General features: G+C 42.9%; 1 protein-coding gene across 1 annotated transcript in view; it reads right to left on the bottom strand.

Annotated features, from left to right (window-relative positions):
- Positions 1–7,919: 7,919 nt before the first annotated feature.
- Positions 7,920–24,108, bottom strand: part of LOC144125798 (integrin alpha-9-like) — an 82,352-nt gene continuing 66,163 nt past the window's right edge. Inside the window, exons 20-27 of the mRNA XM_077659506.1 lie at positions 21,231–21,385; positions 20,917–20,986; positions 18,857–18,964; positions 18,451–18,621; positions 16,737–16,859; positions 16,283–16,384; positions 14,607–14,729; positions 7,920–11,276 (exon numbers count right to left, since the gene is read on the bottom strand). Coding sequence (XP_077515632.1) covers positions 11,094–11,276; positions 14,607–14,729; positions 16,283–16,384; positions 16,737–16,859; positions 18,451–18,621; positions 18,857–18,964; positions 20,917–20,986; positions 21,231–21,385 — 1,035 coding nt within the window. The 3' untranslated portion in view covers positions 7,920–11,093. The remainder of the gene's footprint in view (positions 11,277–14,606; positions 14,730–16,282; positions 16,385–16,736; positions 16,860–18,450; positions 18,622–18,856; positions 18,965–20,916; positions 20,987–21,230; positions 21,386–24,108) is intronic.

Raw genomic sequence — 24,108 nt, 5'->3', positions numbered from 1 at the left:
TGTTTCTTCAGCTTAAGAATCACCTTAAGAATGGAATGCAATAGCATTACGATTTACATTTTACGCAGTTTCTGTTCCATATCCTGTGTGAGTTTGCTTCAGTTTCTTTGCAATTTTCTGTCCATCAACCATTATGTTTGGACTACTTACTAGCAGCAGTAGCAGATATCAGCTATGCTGTGACAGTACCGACATTTGCATATATCGATTTTTTTATGTTTTATTCCGATTTTCTATCTAGGTTACAGCCTAGAAATTAGGTAGCTCACAACCCAGTGGACAGGCTGCATTGATGTCACAAGATCACATGGCCTCTCTTGACCAATTGTATTATAATTTAATTGCGAGCTGCCACAGTGGGCAGGCTGCTTACAATCCAGTGCACAGGTTGCCATCTACCATGGTGGGCAAGCTGTGATGACGTCATGAGGTCACGTGATCTCTTTCGACCAATCAGCGAATTTCGTGACACAGAACATTAGCGGGGTTTTAATGTGACAACTATCATGCTATCGCATTAAAACTCACAGCACAGTTACGGTCCTGTAATGCGAACTTCAGAGAAAGCTAGGTCGTCAGCTCGGCTTTCCCTTGCGTCTCACGCCAACTTCACTTCGGAAGCAAGAATAGCACGAACCTGCTGCTGAACAGGCATCAGATTCCTATCTTTTCATCCTTTTGCCGGCAGCCGGATACGCAAACGGGGTAGGGGGAAGGGCGGACCTTCCTTTGAGCCTTATCTTCGTTCCCTTCACCGCTGCTCAGTGGAGGGGAAGACTGTAAAATTTTTGAACAATCCTTGAAAGTTTGAAAAAAAAAAAAACTCCGGTTCATCGCCACGCCATAGCGCCCTGAGAGAAAGATGAAGCTTGCACTTACAGCTTCGCAGTAGCGGCCACAGACGGCTTGCGCTTGATGACACCTGGGACCCAGCAATGAGCAGCGGGATTCCCCCTCTCGCCTCTTGCTCCCCTCTCCGCACAGCGGCCTCCTCCATCTCTCCTCTCACTCCTTCGCTGTATAGACGAAAGACAAGGAACGCCGCGATTTATGGAAGTTATATGTCGCTGAAAAGCAACGCTGGGATCGGTTAGTTCTTAGGTTGGGTCAGACCATTTTGATCGGGTCAGACCGTTTTGATCACGTCAGACGAAGCCCCAAAATTTCAGCCACTGCAGGACAGCCCACTGCAGGACAAATATGCCTCTCCCATAGCTCACCAATTAACCCGGTCCTTTGCCAGCTGTGGCCACCCTATGCCTGCAAACTTCTCAGTCTCATCTGCCCACCTAACTTTCTGTCGCCCCTTGCTACGCTTCGCTTCCCTTGGAATCTGGTCTGTTACCCTTAGGAATCAGCAGTTATCCTTCCTTCGCATTATATGGCATGCCAAAGCCCATTTCTTCCGCCTGATTACGACTAGGATGTCATTAACCCGTGTTTGACCCCTGACCCACTCTGTCCTCTTCCTGTCTCTTAATGTTACACCTATAATATTCTTTTTTATAGCTCGCTGCATTTCCCTTAACACAATTTAGTTGAACCCTTTTCGTTAGCCTCCATGTTTCTGCCCCACAGGTGAGTACCGGTAAGATACTGCTGTTGTACTCTTTTGTCTTGAGGGATGGTGGTAAACTGTCATTCATGATATCAGAAAAACCTGTAAAATACGCTCCACTCCAATCTTATTCCTCTAGTCATCCGTGATCCGAATCTGCAGTCACTACCTACCCCGAGTACACGTATCCCCTTACCACTTGCAGCACCCCGCTACCAATTGTAAATTTACTTACTTTACTTTACTTTATGGGGGTCTAACGTCCCAAAGCGACTAAATCTATGAGAGACACCGTAGTGAAGGGCTCCAGGAATTTCGACCACCTGGGGTTCTTTAACGTGCACTGACATTGCACAGTACACAGGCCTCTAGAATTTCGCCTCCATCAAAATTCGACCAATTGTAAATTGCTGTTCTCTTCAGAGACTGTTGAAAATTAATTTGGTCACAAGACAACACTGTAAATGAAAACTTGTCCGATTTGACACAGCTCAATTTTTCGCCACACGGGAAGATTTTCATCCTTCAATTCGATCCTGGCTGCCGCGGCACGCCGCGTTTCGATGGAGGCGAAACGGGCAAGCGCATTTTAATGCACAAGCACTCACACGCTCACCCACCCTGACCATGAATCTTGTCAACTGATCTTACGATATTGAGGCAGAAAAAACACCTCATTAACTCCAGATTTGGCCCAGAAAATGCCTAATTTTACTGTGCCCAACACGATGGTGACACTCAAATTTGGTATGGGCCACCTCCAAAATTTGGCCCATACCACCCCCGAAATTTGACCCTGGCCAATTTGCACTAAAATCGATAACAAACCTAATTTGGCTGTGCCCATCACGATGGTGACTTCTAAATGTGGCCCTGGTCATTTCCAAACTTTGGGCAACCCATCCCTGAAATTTAACCTCGGCTGATTTGGACTAAAATCGATGTCCAACTTAATTTGACAGTCCCTGTTTGATGGTGTCCTCCAACTACGGCCCAGAGCACACCCAAAATTTGGGCCACCCTACCGCCGAAATTTGACCTCAGCCGATTTGGACCAAAACCAATGTCCAGCCGAATTTGACTGTGCCCAACACGATGGTGGCCTCCAAGCGCCGTTAATGGGTGTTTCGAACCCGACCGCGGCAGCCGCATTTTGATGGAGGCGAAACGAAAAAAAAAAAGGTGCCCTTGTGCTGCGCGATGTCAGTGCACGCTAAAAGGCGGAACCGCATGGCGCGATTTCAGGCGCGCGTCCCACCATCCGCGTGTCATTTTGACGCGTGCCCAGTATGATCCGTCACGAAATCGCGCCGCCGCGTGCTCCTACTCGTAGTTCAGGTAAGTCACGTGGTATTTGGTCACGTGGCATTTTGGGTTTTTGGTTTTGCCACCAGATGGCCTTGCTCTCTGCGCATCTCGACGGAACCTCTTTGCGCAATTTTTTTTTTCTCGGCTGAACTTGCGCGTGCGTCAAAGAAAACACGTGCTACCGTGATTTCGTTCGCGAATCGTGTTCACCTGAAATGGACAAAGCAACCTTCAACTAGGCCCTAATAACATAAGGGGAGAAGCGTCGCGTCCTGTGGGACGTACGCGACCGCAACTACAAAAACATGAAACGTGGCCAGGCTTGGCCATCAACGTAGACGGTATGTACAAAATTTGTGCACACGTGATGTGGTTGCCCTGCTTGTTCTATATACATTCGCCTCGACAAGCGTGTCAACTTGGCATGTTTACCCGCCGTTTTCGTATTTATCTCGCTGGCAGAGAGCATGCCGCCGCGACGCGAAAGCGCCGCTCCCTTTTTTCGTGCGGGTGCTCGCGCGTCGGCGGCAACGCGGGCGTTCGCCGCGCGTCGCGTTTTTCGCTCGCGGAAAACGCGCCATGCGGTTCCAGCTTAGATCCCCAGGTGGTCGAAATAATTCTGGAGCCCTCCACTAGTGCACCTCTTTCTTCGTTTTTAAAGCGAAAGCTTTACTGGCCACAAACTCGCGATTTCGCCGTGGCGGTACTCCATCAAGGCACGTGACGTCACAACGCGCGCCTGGCCGCGAAACATCCATCTGGCATGACGTCACAGCGCGCCGCTCGCCGCCGTTTGGTTGGACGTGACACGTACCGCCTTCCTCGTCGTTGCGCTCGCCTCCGCTCGCTTCGACACCTGCGTCGCATGCGTGATAAGATGTCACAGGATTGAAAAGGAGAGCTGGCGTGCGCCGCAACCACAGTTGAGGCGAAAGTATGGACGGCGACAATTCTGATAAGCTGGAGGAGGCCTGGAATCGACAGCGGAACGAGATGAAGAGGAAACAAATCGCCAAGGAAACAGACGAACAACGCGCCGAACGAATGGCTAAATGCCGCCGCGAGACAGGCACGTTTAACGTCCAGTATCTCGACCGCTAGCAGCAGCGACAGCAGCCGGAGGAGAGGCCTGAGTCCTGTTTCACTGAAGACGGCCCGTGATGAACGATGGAATGCGACCAAGTGACTTCAGCGGCGGGCTCAAGAAACCGAAGAACAACGTGCCGTTAGCCTAGAGAATAGGCATAAGAGTGGCGCGACCCCTTCAATCCTAGGATAGTCTCGGTGCTGAAATCAAACATGGACCTACAGGTCATAATGGACGTTTATGCCTGTGCTTCATACGTTGTGGAATATGTGAACAAGGCCAACCGGGGAGTTTCACACTTGCTTTCGCTACATATATCCTGGCATAGCCAAGCTAAGCCACTGCAATTTTTTTCTTTCATTCCCCTTCTTTATCCCTTCCCTTATGGTGGTGTGGTTCAGGCGTCCACTGATAAGTGAGACAGATACTGCGCCATTTCCTTTCCTCAAAAACCAATTTTCAGTTCTCAACCTTGGTCCTGATTTGGTGTGTGTGTCACTCGGTAGTAAGAGGCCTTAAGAGGCCGCCAAACGCCTCTCAGACAGACATAGAGTCACTGGAAAATTTGTCCAGTGACTCTTTTCGGACACTGCACCGCAGTGAGGAGCCCAGGTTAACAACGTCTAGCACAGAGTTCGCGACTTAAAGAAAAGCATAGACGTGAATTTCGCTACAAACAGGGCCTTGTTGCCAGGATACCAAGGCACCACAGAAGGTACTGGTCGATCTGGAGGCTATGCGTGCGCTTTCATAGCAAGCCTTTAGCTCGATTGTGACTCGCCGACAATAGCGCCGATATTTTAGGGAAATTTCAAGCTATTTCGTAACAGTTGCCTCAGTCTAACAGAAATACAAGTTAACTTTACATTAGTACAAAAGGATTGGTCACCTGTTAATTATCCCATTCTGGCGAATAGTGCACCAGTTATTCTAGCAGACCCAAACAGAAAATCATTACACAGCTGTTAGCTTTGCTGCTAAAAAAAACAGCAACACAGCTTTTGAGAGCTGTTACGCTGGTTTGTATTTATTTCTTGTCCAACGAAAGTGCTGCTAATTGCATAATTAGCATTAAAATTCAATGGCATAAGTTTATTGACAATCCTTTGCCAATAATTATAAGATTGTAATTAATTGTAATTAATGGGTAGAGGACTCTGGACTAATTCTGACTGGCATGAGCGTCTTCAACATGCACAGAAATCTGGGTACATTTTTTTTTTCTATTTTGCCTCCATGGAAGTGCAACTGCTTCAGCCAAGACCGCACCCGCGACCTTGTCCTACATAACAAATCGATAAAATATTTTCCTTAGAAGTATGCATTTTAACATGAATTAAGTCTATCAAATGCTTGTAACATAGTTGTATGCATTAGCATGAAAAACTTCAGTGCTTTTGCTGTGTAGTGCATCTGTACTAAGGTGGTTTGCTGCTGTGTACACTTGCAATGAAACCAAACATGCAAAGTCCACTTGGGGTACAATATCCCAGGTCACATCCAAACACTAAATAACGTTCTTTGAGTCAAGTACCTTAAAACATTGCTCTTAATGTCTTTTTTTCTCTAACTTTACTGAAGCACTAGAAATTAATGTTGGTATGTTTCCTCAGAGTATTGAAACATTTGTATAGCAATTAAAGCATTAAAAAATAATGTTAAGATATCAATTTCAATGGCCCAGACCAAAAAGTATTGGTATCACGCACAAGCACGCCACCCTCAATAAACTCTGCATGAAGGATGTTAAAAAGGGCAACAGCAGAGCAGTATAACACAACCCAACTAAGACATGACAAAGTAATGTACTCACCTGGTCTGTGTTTTTAACCCCTGTTCATGTTTATATACTACCCATGACCAGTGCCCCTAAAATTTAATGATCACTTGTTAATAAAAGAAGTTTTCTAGAATAAGTTTGGAAATATAGTTTATGGCTGCACATGCCAAGAGCTTTAACTGCAAATTTCTGTTCAAGTTCATCATTACTGCTGAAATGTGGAGACAAGCCCTGAAAAACTGCCTAAATTAAGTGCTTGAAGATAGCTTGTGTTGGTCATAAATGTTACAGCAATGCCAGCAACGTTTTGCTAATGTTATAAGCTATTGTTCCACAAACAGTACTAAAACATATATGCAATGCTAAAAAAAAAATTTCCTGACTTCCACTACAGCTATAGTCGGATACAACTTAAGTCTGCAATGAAGCTCCGCCCACATTCAGGACCGGCGCACAGAATTCTTCCACGACAAAAATGTAGGCCGTTGTTAAAACTTCTCTTGTCACCTAAACAAGAAGCTAACCATGAGAAAAAAGTTATAACCTCTAGAATTTTGATACCTGGCGTGTTTAATAAAGTCAAATATTGAAAAGCTGATTTCATTCACTTTTGTGACTGGCTAGCGGAGTAATACAGTATGCCGCGGATTGTGGCCCAGTGTTAACAACTGCTGTTTTTTTTAAGTTGTATCCTACTATAGTGAGTTTTATTGGCGAGCAGGAATACTTTGTGGCAAAACATGCTTCATGTACATATTTGCATATTCCAACTGTTCCTCTGTAATGCTAATTTCCAGTTCTCTATGTAACATTACTTAAGCTGTTCAAACGTAAAAATATATTACATACCAAGTTGCAACATGCTTTACTTATGTAATACGTATTACCAACATTATAATTTGGTTTTACCTTAAAAGTGATACAAAGGTTCTGAGCACAAAAATAAGTTATATTGTTAAATTTTAACATTAGGTTAATGTTGTTCCACAAGACAGCATTATTTTAATGTTCATAACAAATTTATAGTGTTATACTATTTTGTGCTACCTGGGATAACTCATAAGTACATTTGATGAACATAATTGGATGTCTGATAAACAGCTGAAAATTGCTTAGAATGTATAATGGATGCTTGTCAGCTGCTAAAATAGAATTATACCATTTTGGTGGCTCACAGTGCAGTTTCCAGACATATAGCACAATTGCCTAGAGCAGTACTTAATGTCATTCATGAACATGTGGACAATCTCTTCTCAAACACCATATTCACATTAGAGACTAGAAATACAGTTATATAGTAGCATATTTGGGAACATCCATTTGAATTATTGCCTAAAACTGAATTTACAAAGTTTTCTTTGTGAATATTGTTAGCTCTAAAAGGGATATTATGCAGGCCATTGAGCTCATAATACTCTAAGAATGTGCCCTACTTGACAACTTCTGTTCTGTACATGCTATATTTATTACCTTGTTGTTCTGTGGTACTATAGGCATCCCTGAATTCTGAGTAAGAATTGGTATGTTTGCAAAGTATGCATTCACATTTTACTTTTCAAGTTGCAGAATAAGAGCTGTTATCACAATGTAGATGCAGCTGAAATTCATGTGCCCGAAACCTCCTTAAAGTAAATGTTTTTCCCAGACCTACAAAAAGAGCAATGCAAAGATAACAAAATCACTACAAGTATGCCACAGAGGCACATGTTGTGCAAATTTCAAGCAGACCATGGCAAAGCAATCTCAAGATATGCTGAATAGATTCATACACTGGCTGACCTTAGATATAGCAAACAGCCATTTAAAAATACTTGTCTCATGCTCATAACAAATTCCCTGTGAAAATCCATAAACTGACGTCCATTAGACATGGCAGACATGACAGCATAGTTATTTTGCAATGCTGACTCATAGTATAACAAGCATTGCTTGCATGTTGTGCCTGGGGGCATTATGACAATATATATGTTTCACACTTTCGATGTTGGTGAAAAATTAAGATGAACGACAGTGGCAAAAACTCAACATTCAAACAAACCAAGGAAAACAACATTACTGTTCCACTTTGGGCTACACAATAAAAACACCATGGAGTAAAAGCAACTATTCTTCAGAGATAACAGCACAGCCATTTTGGTGTGAGGTACTCCAGAAGGCATATCATCAAGTATTTATAAACTCCCTCGGAAAACAGTATTTTTTTTTTATTTTGGCTCTGTAGTCATTCTACATAGTGTGAACAAGTGAATAAAACAGCATTGCAGAAACATCTAACAGTAACGTCTTCACATTATCTTTCCTATATGAAACCTATAAGCATGACGATGAAAATTAAAAAAAAAACGATGTGCCACAACGCTCAATTACAAAGCAAAATGGCCTGGCAGTAATGGAGATATGATCTACAAGTGATAAGAAATGAGCACAGGAAATGTCACAATCGTTTGACCTGTCATAAATAACAAATGATCACCCTGTACACTTTGTCCCCACATATATGATGCATGAATATTATTAATCATTAAGTTGTAGCCTCACAGTACACCATAATATATATATCTACATGTGCATTTACGTTGTGCTAAAAGAAACTACTGATCCAATTAAGCCTCACCCAGATTTACAAAGAACAACAATCATAAAATATAAGCTACAATACCCACACAAATATCAGCCACACAATAACATCACAATAATACTAGCTTACACTTCCTATGTACGTTGCTTGATCCCTGAAGACATAAAATGTAGCATAAAACTCAACCATTTGCTTCTCATCTCTTCAAATTCTTGCGAACGTCACACACAAGACTTATTCCCACATAAGATATTCTGCTAAACCACACTTACTCAAAGACAAATCTGTGTTGAATTATTAGCACGCACACACAGAGTGCAAGCAGCAGCAAAGAGCAATGATACTCAAAACAAAAGAAGAATACGAGCTGAAATTTTCTGCTTTCAATATTGATTTGGTGCAGCTGTCAGATTTCAGTGGACCATAGTCAGCAAATTGCTTAGGCTGATTTATAAATATCACTGACCCAGTCTTTGGTAATTACTTTTAGCCAAATATCACCATTGCATGGCACCCACTTGTAGTATATATAGTTTTTGCAACTCCAGACAAAAGATTTTACATTAGCTAGACAGTTTTGATGTTAAACATGCTGTAACATAGCTACAGGAGTGACAGTCATGCAGCAAAGCAAAAAAAAAAACAGCCTGCAAAGGCCATCTGCCAGCTGTTGTTGTATTCATATACTGTCAAAGATATCTTCTTAACTACAGAAGCAATGTTATGTACCCAGATTTAAGACACTTTTTTAGTCACCCTCGACACAGTTTTACATTCATTTTATACTGAATATGCTTCTCGAAAGCCAGCTGCAAGGGACTGTACAAGGGTGTAATTTATGTTTCCAGTTAAGCTAGCTTTTCTCTAAAACCATCAACACTTCGATTTCAATGTAGCAAGACAACAGCTAACAAAAGAGCTATCAAATGGACCTAACAGGATACCAAGCAGAGTGCACTTCTCAAGGAACTCAACACCCCCAAGACCACACATGATACAAGCATACAGCAGCCCCAAACACAGGTAATGCCTTACATTCAGGTAAGCATTATAAACACAGCTGCTGTACTTTGCAGCAAAGTGATTTTTAGCAGTATATATTCCTTCATTTTAAATAACAAATACATCCCACCATAGCTCAAAGGATATACTTTGTCAAGTGTAAAATGTCTTCCACATGTGAAGGTAAAAGAGATGACAATGGAACCTTGGTGCCAAACAGCCATGCTGAAACCCCTTCAGTCCAAAAAGGAACCAACACCACAGTTCTCAAAGAACTGTACAAAAATTTCTGCCCAAGTTCAAAATGCAGTCAGCACCTTTGAGCACAATCGTTCTAAGGTCTTTCGATAAGGCACGACTGCGGCATCATCTATGTACGTAGAGATCACAGGAGATCATCACATTACCAAGGATGCCGATACAACCATACACAACCTCGTTCCATTCCTCAGGCGCAATCACGTCTCATACACGAGTGATCTTATGTCACTGTTGGCAGTGCTAGACCTGGTCCTTCAAAGAAGTCCACGCCTTGAAAGTAAATTGTTGGATTATTCAAGGCATAAGTGTTCAAAGCACCACAGGTTTTGCATCCTGCCTATGGGCCTTTGATGTCTTAAAACACAGGCCTGCTAAGCCCAACTTGGCAGCCACACTTGGCACATAGTACACGCATGTGCATATGCACAAAGTTAGGTAGTTCAGCCTGCAGAATTAGAAAAAAACTGACACAAAGAATATTAAAAAGCAGCGTATAAGCAAAATAATTCTTTCAGGTGAACTAGAAGATTTCTAAGTTTCTCACAAAAGCACTTCATAGTCACAGATGAGCAAAAATTACAGAATGTAATGTGCTAACAACCACATCTCGTTGCATAGCTGTGACCCAATTTGAATACTACAGAATGATAAAATGCTTAACTACAAAGTAGCTGGTTGCATCGTCACTGCATGACAATTCACACATTTTTCAATATCAGCATCTATAATAACTAAAATACAGTGACCTAAATTGGCAGCAGCATATCTGAAGGATGCAGGAAGGCAGCTCAAACATTTTTCCGACTTATTCCAGAGGCAACATTTAAATGCATGCATCCATGGGCACTGCATGTTATGAAGCTTGAAGTCGTGTGTGCACTTGTAAACTTGATAAAATCAGTAATCAATTTTACAAGAAATTTGGCATAGGACACACCAAGAAATACCAAAATGCACAGGACAATAACATTGCAAATCGATGCTTTTTCACCACAATACTGTAAGGTACAGTAGAAGCTGAACTGTGGCTTCGAAAACTGTTCTCAACAAGTAAAAGTCAGAAATGCTACCTACTACAGCTTTCCACAAATGAAATTGCCTAAATCAAGACAGCAGCAATACATCCACAATTAGACCAGTATTCTGACTTCAACGTTAATGTTCATGCTGTATTTTCACTACACTGCATAATATTCTTTATTATCAACCACTTCTCCATTCCCAAAAAAAGTTCTTACAAAAACCTTCATAGATAAAAGATAGTAGATCAACAAGCTGGAATGTCAAGAAAGAGTTCTTCTATTGCTATTTCTCAGGTGGCTCAATGTCCAAGTGGCCTTTCAGCATGTCTACAGCAGTGTATGCCAAAAGCACGATCTGCTTACATTGTGCATTGCAGATTGTACCCAGAGGCAGACACCATAGATGTCCCAGACAAATGGAGAGGTGTTCCAGACGACATGACGACAATGTGACTAGCGCAGACCCCATGCTTGAGCATGCTTATGATTGCAGTCTACTAGTGGGGCTCATCTCGAGCGTTACTGTCTGCATTGAGCAGGCTTGTTCGAACTTCAGGATCATCTGTTGGGATGCTTGGCAGGGCCTCTGTCGTCGGTGAATTTGCCGCGCTGCTGGCTGCGAGGGATTCTCGCTTGGAACGCTCCAGGTCCTCCTTTTCCTTTCTCCTGAAGAAGCCACACTGCGGGAAAAAGGGGATTGAGTTGGAAGAAAACATATCTCAAGTCCCAAAAGTAGCATGCCGGAAGCAGGAGTACACAATCTGCCAGTGCGTATTCTATGCCCAGACATGTCAAAATGCCAAGTTTGCCAGCCATAATGCCATGTTATCATGGCAGTGTTGACTCCAATTGCCTGCTTACAATATAGTTGCGCTTGGCCCAATGTGTTTGAAAGAGTTTCTCAGATTGAGCAGGACTTGTGCTGTGGCAAAAATACCTATTTATGTGCACCTGTCCACCAGAGCACAGATAGGTGGCTGGACGCAGCTGATTGGCAGCACAATCTCTGTGTAAAGGCATTAACCAAGACAAAAAAGCCCTGTGGTAGCAGATGGCTCCTGTGGCAGCTGCCTAGAACCATGTCACTGCAAACTGCATGTGCCGCTGAACCGGCACTAAGAACTTTAAAAACCTAATAAATTGCAAAGTTAGCTATAAGCCCATTAAGAAGAATACAAAGGGCACACACACGAAACTAATAGCCGTTTCATGCCTGCTTGACCAGGCTATGCTTAGATATCTTTACGTTTTACGAGTAGACTAAAACGACACCTCAGTTCAGGACAACTGATAAACTTGCTCTACATAAGTGAGTGCGACATTTTGAACGTAATCTGGCTGCTGATTAATGAATTTTTACATGCCAAAGAAATGCTATTCGCTGCAAGGTATGCAGTGATGGAGAGGTCCAAGATAAATTCAATCACATAGAGCAATCTTTATTATTTATTTATTTTATTTTTACTCAGGATACCCTTTAGAGCCCTCAGTTTTAGGGTATTACATGAGGGGTAAAACACAAATACGTAATAGAGAATACATAATAGGGCAAGGAGAAATGCGGATAAACTTCACAAAACAAATACAGTAAAACCTCGTTAATTCGAACTCTGTTTATTCGAAATCCCGCGTAATTCGAAGGTTTTCGGCGGTCCCAACAGTTTGTATGCAAATTTTGCCGGATAATTTGAACAGCCAGCGCGTCCTCATCCGGATAATATGTCAATTTAAGCCATGGCCTCCGTGATTTTTCCATAGTGCCAGTCTCTGAGGCCAGTATAGTTGCCGGAGTGAAAGCCAGGCAGCACTTTAAATCAACTTCCTGTTTCCGGTGCTTTGTTGTGCCTCAGTGATCTGCACCGGTTTTGGAGGCTAGCTTTAGTTGACAAAGCAACAAGCAGGTGCCACTAGGTCAAAATTTTTCTGGTTCCGTTTCCGTTTTTGTTGTTTGTCTCGCTTGTGGCAGGCACTGCTCGTTGTTCTTTATTGTTCGGTGCCGCGACCAGGCGAGTACTGTGCTCTGCTAGTTCTTGACCACGTGCGCGGTGTTGGTGTTAAGAAAATGCCGAAGTACAAAACTCTGACTCTCTGCCAGAAAGTGTGCCTAATTGAGGAGGCTGAAAAATGGACGAGCTCCAAAACGCAGTTGGCGGAAAAGCACAAGGTGCCTTTATCGACCCTTTCGACTATATTGAAAAATAAGACGAAGATCCTCGAGGCCTACGGGAAGACGCATTCGACGAAGCGGATAAGGATTCGTTTTCCTACGTATCCGGACGTTGAAGACGCCTTGATAAAGTGGCTTCAGCATGCAAATGCAGCACACCTGCCTGTGAACGGCACGCTGCTGCGCGAAAAGGCCGATGAGCTTGCACTGCGGCTGGGCCATGAAGCATTTAAGTGCAGCAACGGCTGGTTGTCCAGATTTAAAGACCGCAATAACCTCAAATTCGTGACAGTGTGCGGCGAAAGCGGGAGCGTCGACCCAAATGTTGTCGAGAATTGGAAAAGGCATACATTGGCTCCGCTGCTTCAGCAGTACGCGGAGGACGATGTTTACAACATGGACGAGGCCGCATTGTTTTACAAAATGCTGCCTACGAAGACGTTTGCCCCAAAGGATGCGGTAGTCACGGGAAAAAAACAACCCAAGGACAGAATAACCATTCTGTTTGGTGCGAATATGTCCGGCAGTCACAAACTGCCGCTGCTGATCATAGGAAAAGTGGAGAAGCCTCGGTGCTTCAAGAACGCACGACTTCCTCCTAAAGATGACGTGCTGTACAGAAGCAACAAAAAGGCTTGGATGACGGCAGCGCTGTTCGAGGAGTACGTGAGGCACCTTGACCGTAAGTTTGCTGCCGCGGGACGAAAAGTTGTTTTTGTTGTTGACAACTGCCCAGCCCACGCCGACATCCAGAACTTGACAGCAGTTAGGCTTGTCTTCCTGCCGCCGAATGTTACAGCTGTATCGCAGCCTATGGACCAAGGCGTTATCCTGCAAGCGAGGAAGATTTATCGCTGCCATTTACTTAAAAGGATCTTGTTGTGCTACGACAACGGTAAGCAATATTCCATGGACCTACTGGGTGCCATTTGCCTAATCGTGTACGCCTGGAAGCAGGTGGAGGGAGATATGATCAGGCGTTGCTTTATGCACGCCGGTTTTTCCAAGCAACAAGATGTCAGTCCCGAGGATGCATCTGATGCCAGATGCACACTGGATGATGAAGGAGAGTTATTGTGTGCGCGCATGACCGACTTCGACGAAGAAAGCGGGGCGACGGGAGCAACGGATTGACCTTTGCGGACTATTTGAGCGCCGAACTTGATGCCCAAACGTCGTATGCCGACTTGGAAGGAGAAATATGTGACAACGGGCCTTCCAGCGAAGTTGAAGGCGATGTTGAGCCCGCCCGAGCACCAGCTTTAGCTGCAGCCGTCGAGTCGCTGAACGTTGTGCGCAGTTTTGTGGAGTGTAGCGGCAGTAACAGCGAATTGCTGCGCACTGTAAGCAGACTGGAGGACGCAGCCTACGGTGCGGCTAACTACCGCGCCAAGCAGTCGCGCATCGATGACTACTTCAAGTGACCGTTTTTCAGGCGAAATAAAGGCGCAGTATTGATACAGCCACGTTTTGTACGTTTATTTCTCGTTTTTCGTCCATTTTTGATAATTCGAAAACCCGGTTAATTCGTTGATTTTTCGCGGTCCGACGGACTTCGAATTAACGAGGTTCCACTGTAAAAGAGCAAGCATAATCATAAAAAGAAATAAAAATAGATGTTTCCAAAAGAGAAAAAAAAATAAGCAGATGATAAGCAGCAGGATTAAACCACAAAACCCTATCACATGTGTGTTTTTATCACATCTATAAAAACTAAACCACTGCCGCCAAGAGCTAACCTAGAAACTCGTGAGTCACAAGCTGCATCTATTTTGCCTGCACGGTGAGTAATGCTACAAGTTTTTTTCTGTTTACTAAAGATATGTGCACTATATGTACTGACCTTGTAAAGCACAGCAATGATGGCTACAAGCACTAGGAGACCTCCCAGGACAATGAGAAGGTAGACCCACCAGGGTAAGGAATATGGCGCAGGTGGACCTTCTTTGACCAACGAGGTCACAATCTGCAGAGAACATAAACAGAACAAAAAATTGGAAAGGACACTTAAGCTCCACTTTAAGGGTATAATGCGACAGTGCTGCAGGGTTAATGTCCATATATTATGCGGAATTGGTCATTCCCTACTTTACATTCATAGATTCCTGGGAGTCACCATACCACTCCCGGTGCAGTGGTGCAGCAGTTAAGAGATACGCTGCTGCCCAGTGATGGCAGGTGCTACCACTGGTGCGGCTTGTGCAACCCAAATTGCTCTTCCCAAGCAACCTCTCGTAACTAATCATTAATTGAACTGCGACCTGCCCCAGTGGGCAGTTTGCTCATAATCCGATGGGCAGGTTGTGATGATGATGACACAAGGTCACTTGACCTAGGTGGTCCATCTGTTGCCTAAGGTTGGTTCTCTGGTGATATTTTTGTGAATTTTCGTGCGTGGTCAACGATGACGATGACGGCGATGACGCCGCCTTTTCTGCGACACAGGCTCTTCCACGCTATCACAGCAGCAAGCCGCATAGGGTTAGCACGTGGCCTCTCAACAACAGTATTGCACAATGCAACAAGTTCTCTTTAGAGTGGCGCATCAGCATGACAGCCCCATAATTTATTTATTTATTTATTTATTGAAAATACCTGCAGCACCCATAGGCATTATTGCAGGGGAGAGTATACATAATGAAATCAATAGGCCAGAAAAAATAAAAGAACACAAAAGAACAAACACACGCACAAAAAATACAGGTCATGACAGGCGAGTACAAAATGAAGACCACTGCACACTGCTGCCCATTAGATAACAGAGAATAGAACATTGACTCAGAGCGGCACTGGACAGTTTGCTGAGGCAGCCAATTCCAGCCACGAATTGTTAGTGGAAAAAAGGCACTTTGATAAGTGTTAGCTTTGCATTTAAGTTCTCCAATTTTCCATCTGTGATCAAATCTACTTGACCGGGAATGCGGCGGAAGCAAATAAATGTCTTTGTTCAACTTCATTTTTCCGTGGTAAATTTTATATCGCATTTCTATCGAAAGTCTGTTCTTCGTGTAGATAAAAGCACCCATCCCAGCATTCGTTTAATGTTAGTAACGCTACTGTTGTAGCTGTAATTGCGGCAACAAATCGAGCAGCACAATTCTGCACACGTTCCAGCATGTCGGTCAAATTTAGATATATCCAGCATTTCTATTTCCCGCACAGCATAGCAGCTGAGATTAGTAGCCCCAAGTAGCATTATCCTCAGCAAGACTTTATAAGACTGTCAGTTTTGCTTGCTAAGCTGGCAACTACGCAACAAGATCCATCGAATGACATAACTTTTAAAAAGCACCTGGTTCAACTTTTCATTTACTCTTAGAAGTTTTAGCTGCATTCTTGAAGCTTCCTTGACTGCAGTTGTGGTAGTACAGTAACTATAGAGACCAATTTGTACACTGCCACCACTGATTTGGAAAGTCTTCCTCTAATTTAAACAGCAGGATAATCAGATGAAGGCACTGTTGGATGAAAACACTTTGAAAATTATTAAAATAGGGCTGCCATGAGCCTTCAACGTACCATTGCTTCCTTGGGCTGCTGCTTGACATAATGTGTGAACTCAGTGTCATCCAAGATGGACAAAGAGCCCTCAGAAATAATATCCACTGTGTCTGGAGTTCCCTGTAAAATGGCAGCACAGACACAGCCAAATAAACAAATAACAAAAAAAAATCATGATGGCACTGAAAAGAATTCAAAGGCAAATGTGTTTGTGAAACAAAATGTCATAACTTCACTGAAGCATCACAAAGCTATGATGTCAGACGAGGTGTCGCACAAAGGCTGAGCTAAATTTTTTGTTTTTCAATAACAATAATTTATGTGACATTAAAGTATGAGCTTTGATAGTTATTTAGACATGGGATCCCATGTCTTCATCTGATGTCTTCTTCTTCTGTCTAGAGACAGAGAAGCAAACTTTATTGACATTAGGCAATCAGGATACTTCAAAGAGGTAGTCTCCTTTACTTACCACCTGCTCCATAATTCGGGTCACGTTGACAATCATGCTCACTTCAATCTTGGCCACCTTGTTCTTCTGAGCAAATGGACCCATCTGGCAGGTGAAGCTTATGCACTCAGCACCCGAACAGTCCTGCACAAATATAAGACCCGTGATGAGCATTATGCCTTCATTTTGTTTTCATTAATGTACAGCACTTCACATCTAAGAATAAGACATGATTATGATCACAATTGATGGTTAAAATAAATTGGCAGATATGCTGCATCACTGCTAACTTATAATAAATTAGCCTGAAAAGTCAAGACCATTATATTTTCAGTATCTTAAAATGGAACAATACTTCGTAAAAAAGACATGATAATATGAAAGAGAGAGAGAATTCGTGAACTTGGCAGTCATTGTGTTAGTGCAGTTGCCTTGTACACACTGAACAAGGAGATTAGGCAAGGTTGATGAAGGTGGTACTAGTGTTTTTAATTTTTTTATTTATGCAGAGCAATGAGGAATAGCTGGTACTTCCTAAGCCTGTCAACATTGCATATCTATTAAAAAAGATATGAAACACTCTGCCCGCTTTCATCGATTATTAGACGTGCTTCAAGGTTCACGGCAAGCTTCAAAGCCTAAATGTGAGAATGAGATCAACTACTGTTGTACAGTTATGCAAACAGTTTGCTCGTACTCCATGCAACAAGATAAAAACATGACAAAGAACCAATAAGAATTAGTTTGTGTTTCTCAAGCAGCTCTGTTGTAGTATTAAAAATTTTTGAGAGAGTACTTTGGAAGATCCAGTTTAGCAGCGATAGCATTCACAACGTGTCAAGTTGGGCTCAAAGTTCTAGTGACACTTGAGACTTCCAGCTGGAGAAAGCAACAGCCACATGTAGCACTTATAACAGCAAGGTCAGAAAATGCCACTGCAGAAAGACAAATTGCCTGAAAGCATTACTGCACAAGGCTATTGACAATCACAATGGGTTACTTTTTGTTCTTTTCAGTGCCACAGTAAATATCACGCTTTAAAGCTATACTTGAAATAAATATCTGCCTGCCTTAGCTATGCAAAGGTTAAGCTGTAGCAGGGCGCACCACACGCAAAATTCGGAGGTTGTGGGTTTGGATCCTGCTGCCAGCATGCGGTTGTTTTTTCTTCTAAAATTATTACATTATTTCACATTGATCAACAATAGAAATAATAAAAAACAGAAAAAGTCCCCTATGCTTTCCCTGGTTTCTGTGGCTGTTGGCTCCCTTCATATATTATCTGTGCACTTATTATCAGCCATGTTCACACTACCAAACAATTACATATACAAAAATATTGAAGGTCAGATCTATCTATTTTCATGTTTCATCATCAACTCACTTTCCAGAATTAGCCTGTGCATAATAAAATATATATTTTATATAATTATATAATGAAATAAAACAAAAATGAGCTAAAAATGAACGCTGGCAAGAGTAGGAAAGCTGTATATGATACCCTTGGTACTGTTAAAGCTGTGATAATAACCTAACAAAATTTATAGAATGGCTCAGAATTTTAAAATTTTTTTTCATCAGCACACCACAGGCAATAAATATGCAGGAAGCAAGTACAAAGACAGCATGCAAATTCAAGACTGAATGAGGCGTGTCGCTAAGCCCCAACAATGATGACACTGGCCTGCGACAGAGCCCATTATAACCCAAGTCCATAGTGACAACCCGTGCTCACCAGCGTCAGTGTCTTGACCTGAGCTACTGGAAAGTGGCTGTCGAGGATCGCAAGTGGGTTGGCTTCCCTGGTGCGCCTTTCAGTAGGTGGCGCTGTGGTAGAACGCCTGCGGAGGCTAGCAATTGAAGTGTTGCAACTGCCACCAACCTTGTTTCGACTTCCATCGTCAGCCTGCGTAAAAGCACAGTACTTAAAACAGGTACTCAAGTTCAGTATGAATTCCCTGATACAAAATATTCATCTTAAACTGCAGTTTCACTTTTTCCAAGCCCCTTTTTGTGAAAAGCTCACCTCTTGCATAAAAAGCTCCATTAGCAGCCTGCAATAGTTTGAACTACAAACTACATGAAAACAACTAGAAAGCCATAAAGGCTTTCTAGGCTTCTCCTCAAAAAGTGGAACTCACCATTACACTCTGAAGGGTCATAAACGTGGCCTCCTTTCCCACAATCTTGACTGGCACAGATATTGTAACAGCAGCTTTGTTAATTGGGCTGTCATGGTACTTCACCATCTGTGATAGAGAGGCACATACACATTGTTAAAAGTAACATGATGTTAAAATTCAGGAGCTAGCATGTGTTACCAACAATGAAAGCAATATGCTGCGTGCAGCTAAGATGAAGTGCAAATCTTTTCCATTTGCTTTCTTTTAATATATCCACTATGTGCAAGATGCCCCAAAACGCTAAAGATAAAAGCATTTTAAAAGATAAAAGCAGTAAAGGGGACTTTAGATTATGGTCAATAAAGGGGACTTTAGGTTATCATATCACATTAAAAAGGTCTGCATTATCGTATGCAGGTCTTCAATGAGAAAGCAGGCTCTATCAAAAAGTAATAGCAGGTGTGCCATCAATAGAAATATGTTGCAGAGCTCTGAGCAATATTCACAGGACACTTATGAGTTCATAGCATGAATGATTAGCATTAGCTGCCGCGGGGGAGGAGTGAAATTTCAGCAAAAGGGAGCCCAATTTGTGGGATGTGGCAAGACAGGGAGTAGGGAGGGTGGGAAGATTTTGTGCCAATTTGGACTACCACAACCATCGGCAGTGGCTGTGGTCCACTGCCTCCCATCTCTGTCAAGGTGCACATAACAGCTTGGCTGGCATCTGGTTCTATAGGCATTATTTTTTATTTTAGTTTACTTATAATACCGCTAGCATCAAGGTACGGGCCATGCCAGGGTGGGAAGTACTACATTCGGAAACATCAAGATATTAACATATATACCGTAAAAACCAGAATATAGGTCGAACTTTTTTTCAAAAAACCATGGTGAAAAGTCAACCCCCATCTTATATACCAGTCATTGGTAGAAAAACTACGGAAATCTTGCAACAATGGGCGGCTGAAGCCAACAGCCTCCATCACCATCACCATCAGCAGCAGTGCCGCCATTTTGCGTTTCCGTAGGTGTAAAGCGAAAGGCAACGACAATTCACCGTCGCCTTCGAGAAAACCGCGATTGAGTACGCGGAAGCTCACGGGAACCTGGCGGCACAGCGCGACTTTGGAGTATCCGAAAAGAGCATTCAGTACTGGTGGAGGCAGGAGCTGCGTATTACAACTTGCAGCAACCAGAAGAAAGCATCATTTCGTGGGCGGACCTCAGCGTATCCAGAATTGGAAGGAAAGGTTGCACTGCGTGCAAGATCGCTGCCTGTGACTGCCGAATGCATCCGCGTGAAAGCGGTAGAGATCGCACGTGCATCTAGACTCACAAGGGCACAATTCAAGGGCTCGCCATCCTGGGTACGGCGATTCATGAAGAGGAAGGGCTTTGCTCTACGGTGCCGTACTTGCGTGTACTAGAAACAAACACGCGGGTCGATGGGTGCACGATATTGTTAAAAAATTTGCCGGCTGTACATACGAGCAGCATTTAAATGAAGATAAATACTGTCACCATTGTGCAACCTGTCAAGTCGCATTTGTTCAAAGGTAAGGGTGTCTTTCGGTACTTTTTCCATTGAAAAAGGTTTTTTTTTTTCATTTTTAGAATTGGTTACTTAGGGGGTCGACCTATATTCCGTTCCGACCTATATTCCGGTTTTTACGGTAGTTAATGAATAAAAGTAAGCAACACAGTTCTGTCATGCTATTAGCAGTGTAGGTAATATGACAGTCCCGACACAGATCATTAGTTAGTATGTGAAGCCCCAGACACTTGTATTCTGAAACTATGAGAAGCTTGTTTCCATCAGCTGAATGCCAGTCAAAAATCAATGGACGTTTATTTGTAATGGTCGAAACAACACTTTTCTGATATTTTCTGCTTAAACGCATTCATCAACCGTTGTTACAGCTTGTGCAGTGGATTCTGTGCTTGCGGTGTAGGCAGCAATGCCAATGACAGAGATTTAAAAATTGCAACTGAAAAAAATAGAAGACCATCGTGCAGCACTGCACTCAGTCTGCAAACTTCTTTTGTTGCTGAAAAGTTTGCTTTTTTTTGCTCACCGTGAAAGTGTGGACTAGGGGGACAATATCAGTTGACTCATTGTAAATCAGCTGGCTAACAGAGGCTGACCTGCACAACAATACAAAACCAGAACACACTATGAGGAAACACAGCATATCATGAACTATGACCGAAATAAAAATCATCAACACAACCAATCCCATACAAAAGCATTCTCACAATACAAAACGAGAAGGCACCATGAAGGAACCCACAGCATATCATGAAGAAAGAAATAAAAATTTTTAACGCAACCAATCATAAGCAAAAGCATTCCACTACACTTCAGGCAGAAACAAGACTGAAAACTAACCCTTGAAGTGCTATGTCACCACGGTAGATGAGTGGTAGGGCAATAAGAACACGATTGTTGCTCAGGTCAGAATCCATACTGTCTGTCTTTGCAATTACTTCAATTTCGAGTTTCTTCTTGATCTTGACCAAGCCTAGTTTCACCGTCAGCGATGTCTGAAATTGAAAAGGCAAGACCTTAAATATGAACTAAGATTTATACATACAGAGCAGACACCATCAATAGTGACAATAGAACTGCGAGGTGCCAGAAGGGCATGGTCAGCAGCTTTACATATGTACTTTTGACTAAGGTCTTTCTTGAACGCTACATTACATCTTAACTATACTTCTGCTGTCCATTCCATGCTCTGTTGCAGCTTTGGCTAGACAAAAACAAGGCCTAGACAACGTAAACTTGGCAAAGCAGACCATCAACAGCATGCGGCCTTGGCTTATTCCTATTTGCGACACATTGTTGCTCCTTTTATGACTGCTTCCATGTATACGTACTGACTGCACTCATAGCTGAACTTTGTCGGTCATAATGTGTTCTTGTCTTTATCCTGCAATGGTCCCAAATGTGAAACTAGCAGCATGTTCCAAATTAAATAAAGAAAGGCCGCCACCGTCTGGAAGACATTGAAGTAACGAGCATTAGGTTTATTGGCCATGCGTAAAACGAAAGTCCTTCCGTATCCAGCGGGGCGAGTGAAGAAAACCTTCAGCGATTCGGAAAAGTAACATAACTTTTCCACCTAGCGGAGCAATTGATGCCTAGCACCATCTATCAGCGAAATTACGGTGCATGTCTACCCGTTGTCGAGTTACACCCCCTCAAGATACATCCCAAATGGAATTTGCTTCATTTGGGGGGTCAAGGTGGGCCTAGAATTTGGCTTTCGGTGCAATATGGTAAGCGGGGTTTAAAGCTGTACTTGTGTTCCTACTATGGGTGGATTTGCATGGTCCTGCAGGATGAGTTTGCCAGCTACCGTAAGTTTCGAGCGTTTTTTGCTCTTTCTTTTTGTGCATGCTTAATTAACATTTAGGAAGTTACTGTTTGTTTTAACGTTTCCAAAAATTTCAACAATTAAAGGATATATTGCATGAATGATTTATCTACACGGAATTAAATGTAATGTTTTGATGTATGGAAGCTAATGGCCATAGCACCTACTTGTTCCAGCAGCTACTTGTTCCATCGCCTACTACTGGTTCCATCAGCTGTTGGTTCCATCAGATGCTGGTTCCAGTAGCTGCTGGGAATGTGCTAATAAACCAGTACTACTGGAACCAGTAGGATCCCAGTAGAAAACCGGCAGCTAATTTTCACTTGGTGTAACGCTTCAATTAGTAATTGCATGTATACAATGTTTACCTAATATTTAATTGTGGTTTTATTTCTATACCACAGCCCATAGGGTTTTATTCGCCTACCAGATTCAGTACACAATTGTCCCCGGATGGGTGCCCCTTGTTGTCGGAGTATATATGGCGGAACGAATGTAGACATTGTAGATTGCGCTACAAATCTCAATGCGAGATACGGTGTTTTCTAGTTGCTGCCACAGATGGCGTAGTGATATCAGGGTGGTAACACAGTAAAGGTAACAGAGCGCTTATAAAATGTAAAAAAAATGTATCAGGGCCTATAGAGTTACAGCGGGGGCTTAAGCAAGGATGTCCTCTGTCTCCTTTGTTGTTCATGTTGTGCCCGCATGGGTTAGAGACAAAACTAGAGAGCAGCGGACTAGGCTTCAACCCTTCTGTTTTCAATCAAGGCGAATGGATTAAACAGTCATCACTAGGTCTAATGTACATGGATGATATAGTGCTAATGGCTGACAACAAGGAAGATTTGCAGAAGTTGATAGACATTTGTGGTACAGAGGGAGAGAGATTACGTTTCAAGTTTAGTGAGGAAAAATCTGCAGTCATGATATTTAATGATGAGGGCAGTGAGCATAGAACACAGGAGTTCACGCTAGAAGTAGTGGATGAGTACAAGTATCTTGGGGTGTGGATAAATAACGGTGCTGAGTATCTGACAGAGCATGAAAAATATGTAATGAATAAAGTTAGTAGGAGTGCAGCTGTCATGAAAAATAGGGCACTGTGGAATTAATACAATAGGTATGAAGTGGTGAGAGGGATCTGGAAAGGGGTGATGGTTCCTAGCCTGACTTTCGGCAATACGGTCCTGTGCATGGGACCAGATGTTCAAGCAAGGCTAGAAATCAAACAATGCGGCGTAGGGAGGCTAGCTTTGGGAGCACATGGCAATACACCAAATCAGGGGGTACAGGGTGATATGGGATGGGCATCGTTCAAGAGCAGAGGAGCTAGCAGTAAGATAGCATTTGAGGAACGATTGAGAAAAATGGAGGAAAAGCAGTGGGCTAGGAAAGTTTTCAGGTATCTGTACATCAGGAATGCTGACACGAAATGGAGAAAGCGAACTAGAAAATTGACAAGCAAGTATCTGGACAGCAGTAGGGGTGCCAATCAGCAATCATCGGTTAAGAAAAGGGTTAAAGAAACAGAGAGAGCTCTGTGGAAAACAGGGATGCTTACGAAATCAGCACTGGGAACATACAGGATCTTTAAACAGGAAATTTCCAAAGAAAATATCTATGATAATTGTAGGGGAAGCTCTGTTATTTGAGGCCAGGAGGGGAGTTTTGCGGACTAAGACGTATAGATCGAGTCAGGTACCACGAGATAGACACGTTGTGCGTTGCTTGCGGAGAGGAGGAGGAAACGGCTGAACACTTGATACTTTTCTGTAAAGGGTTTCACCTTACAGTGGAAAGCAGCGGGGCTGACTTATCTAAAGCAATGGGGTTTAAGGAAAGACAGTGAAGGAAAAGTAGATTTTAAGCGGGTAGAAGTAACCA

The sequence above is a fragment of the Amblyomma americanum genome, chromosome 3 (assembly GCF_052857255.1).
Source record: "Amblyomma americanum isolate KBUSLIRL-KWMA chromosome 3, ASM5285725v1, whole genome shotgun sequence".
Taxonomy (NCBI): Eukaryota; Metazoa; Arthropoda; class Arachnida; order Ixodida; family Ixodidae; genus Amblyomma; species Amblyomma americanum.
The sequence above is the reverse complement of the archived record's forward strand: the minus strand, read 5'-3'. Positions and strand labels throughout refer to the sequence as shown.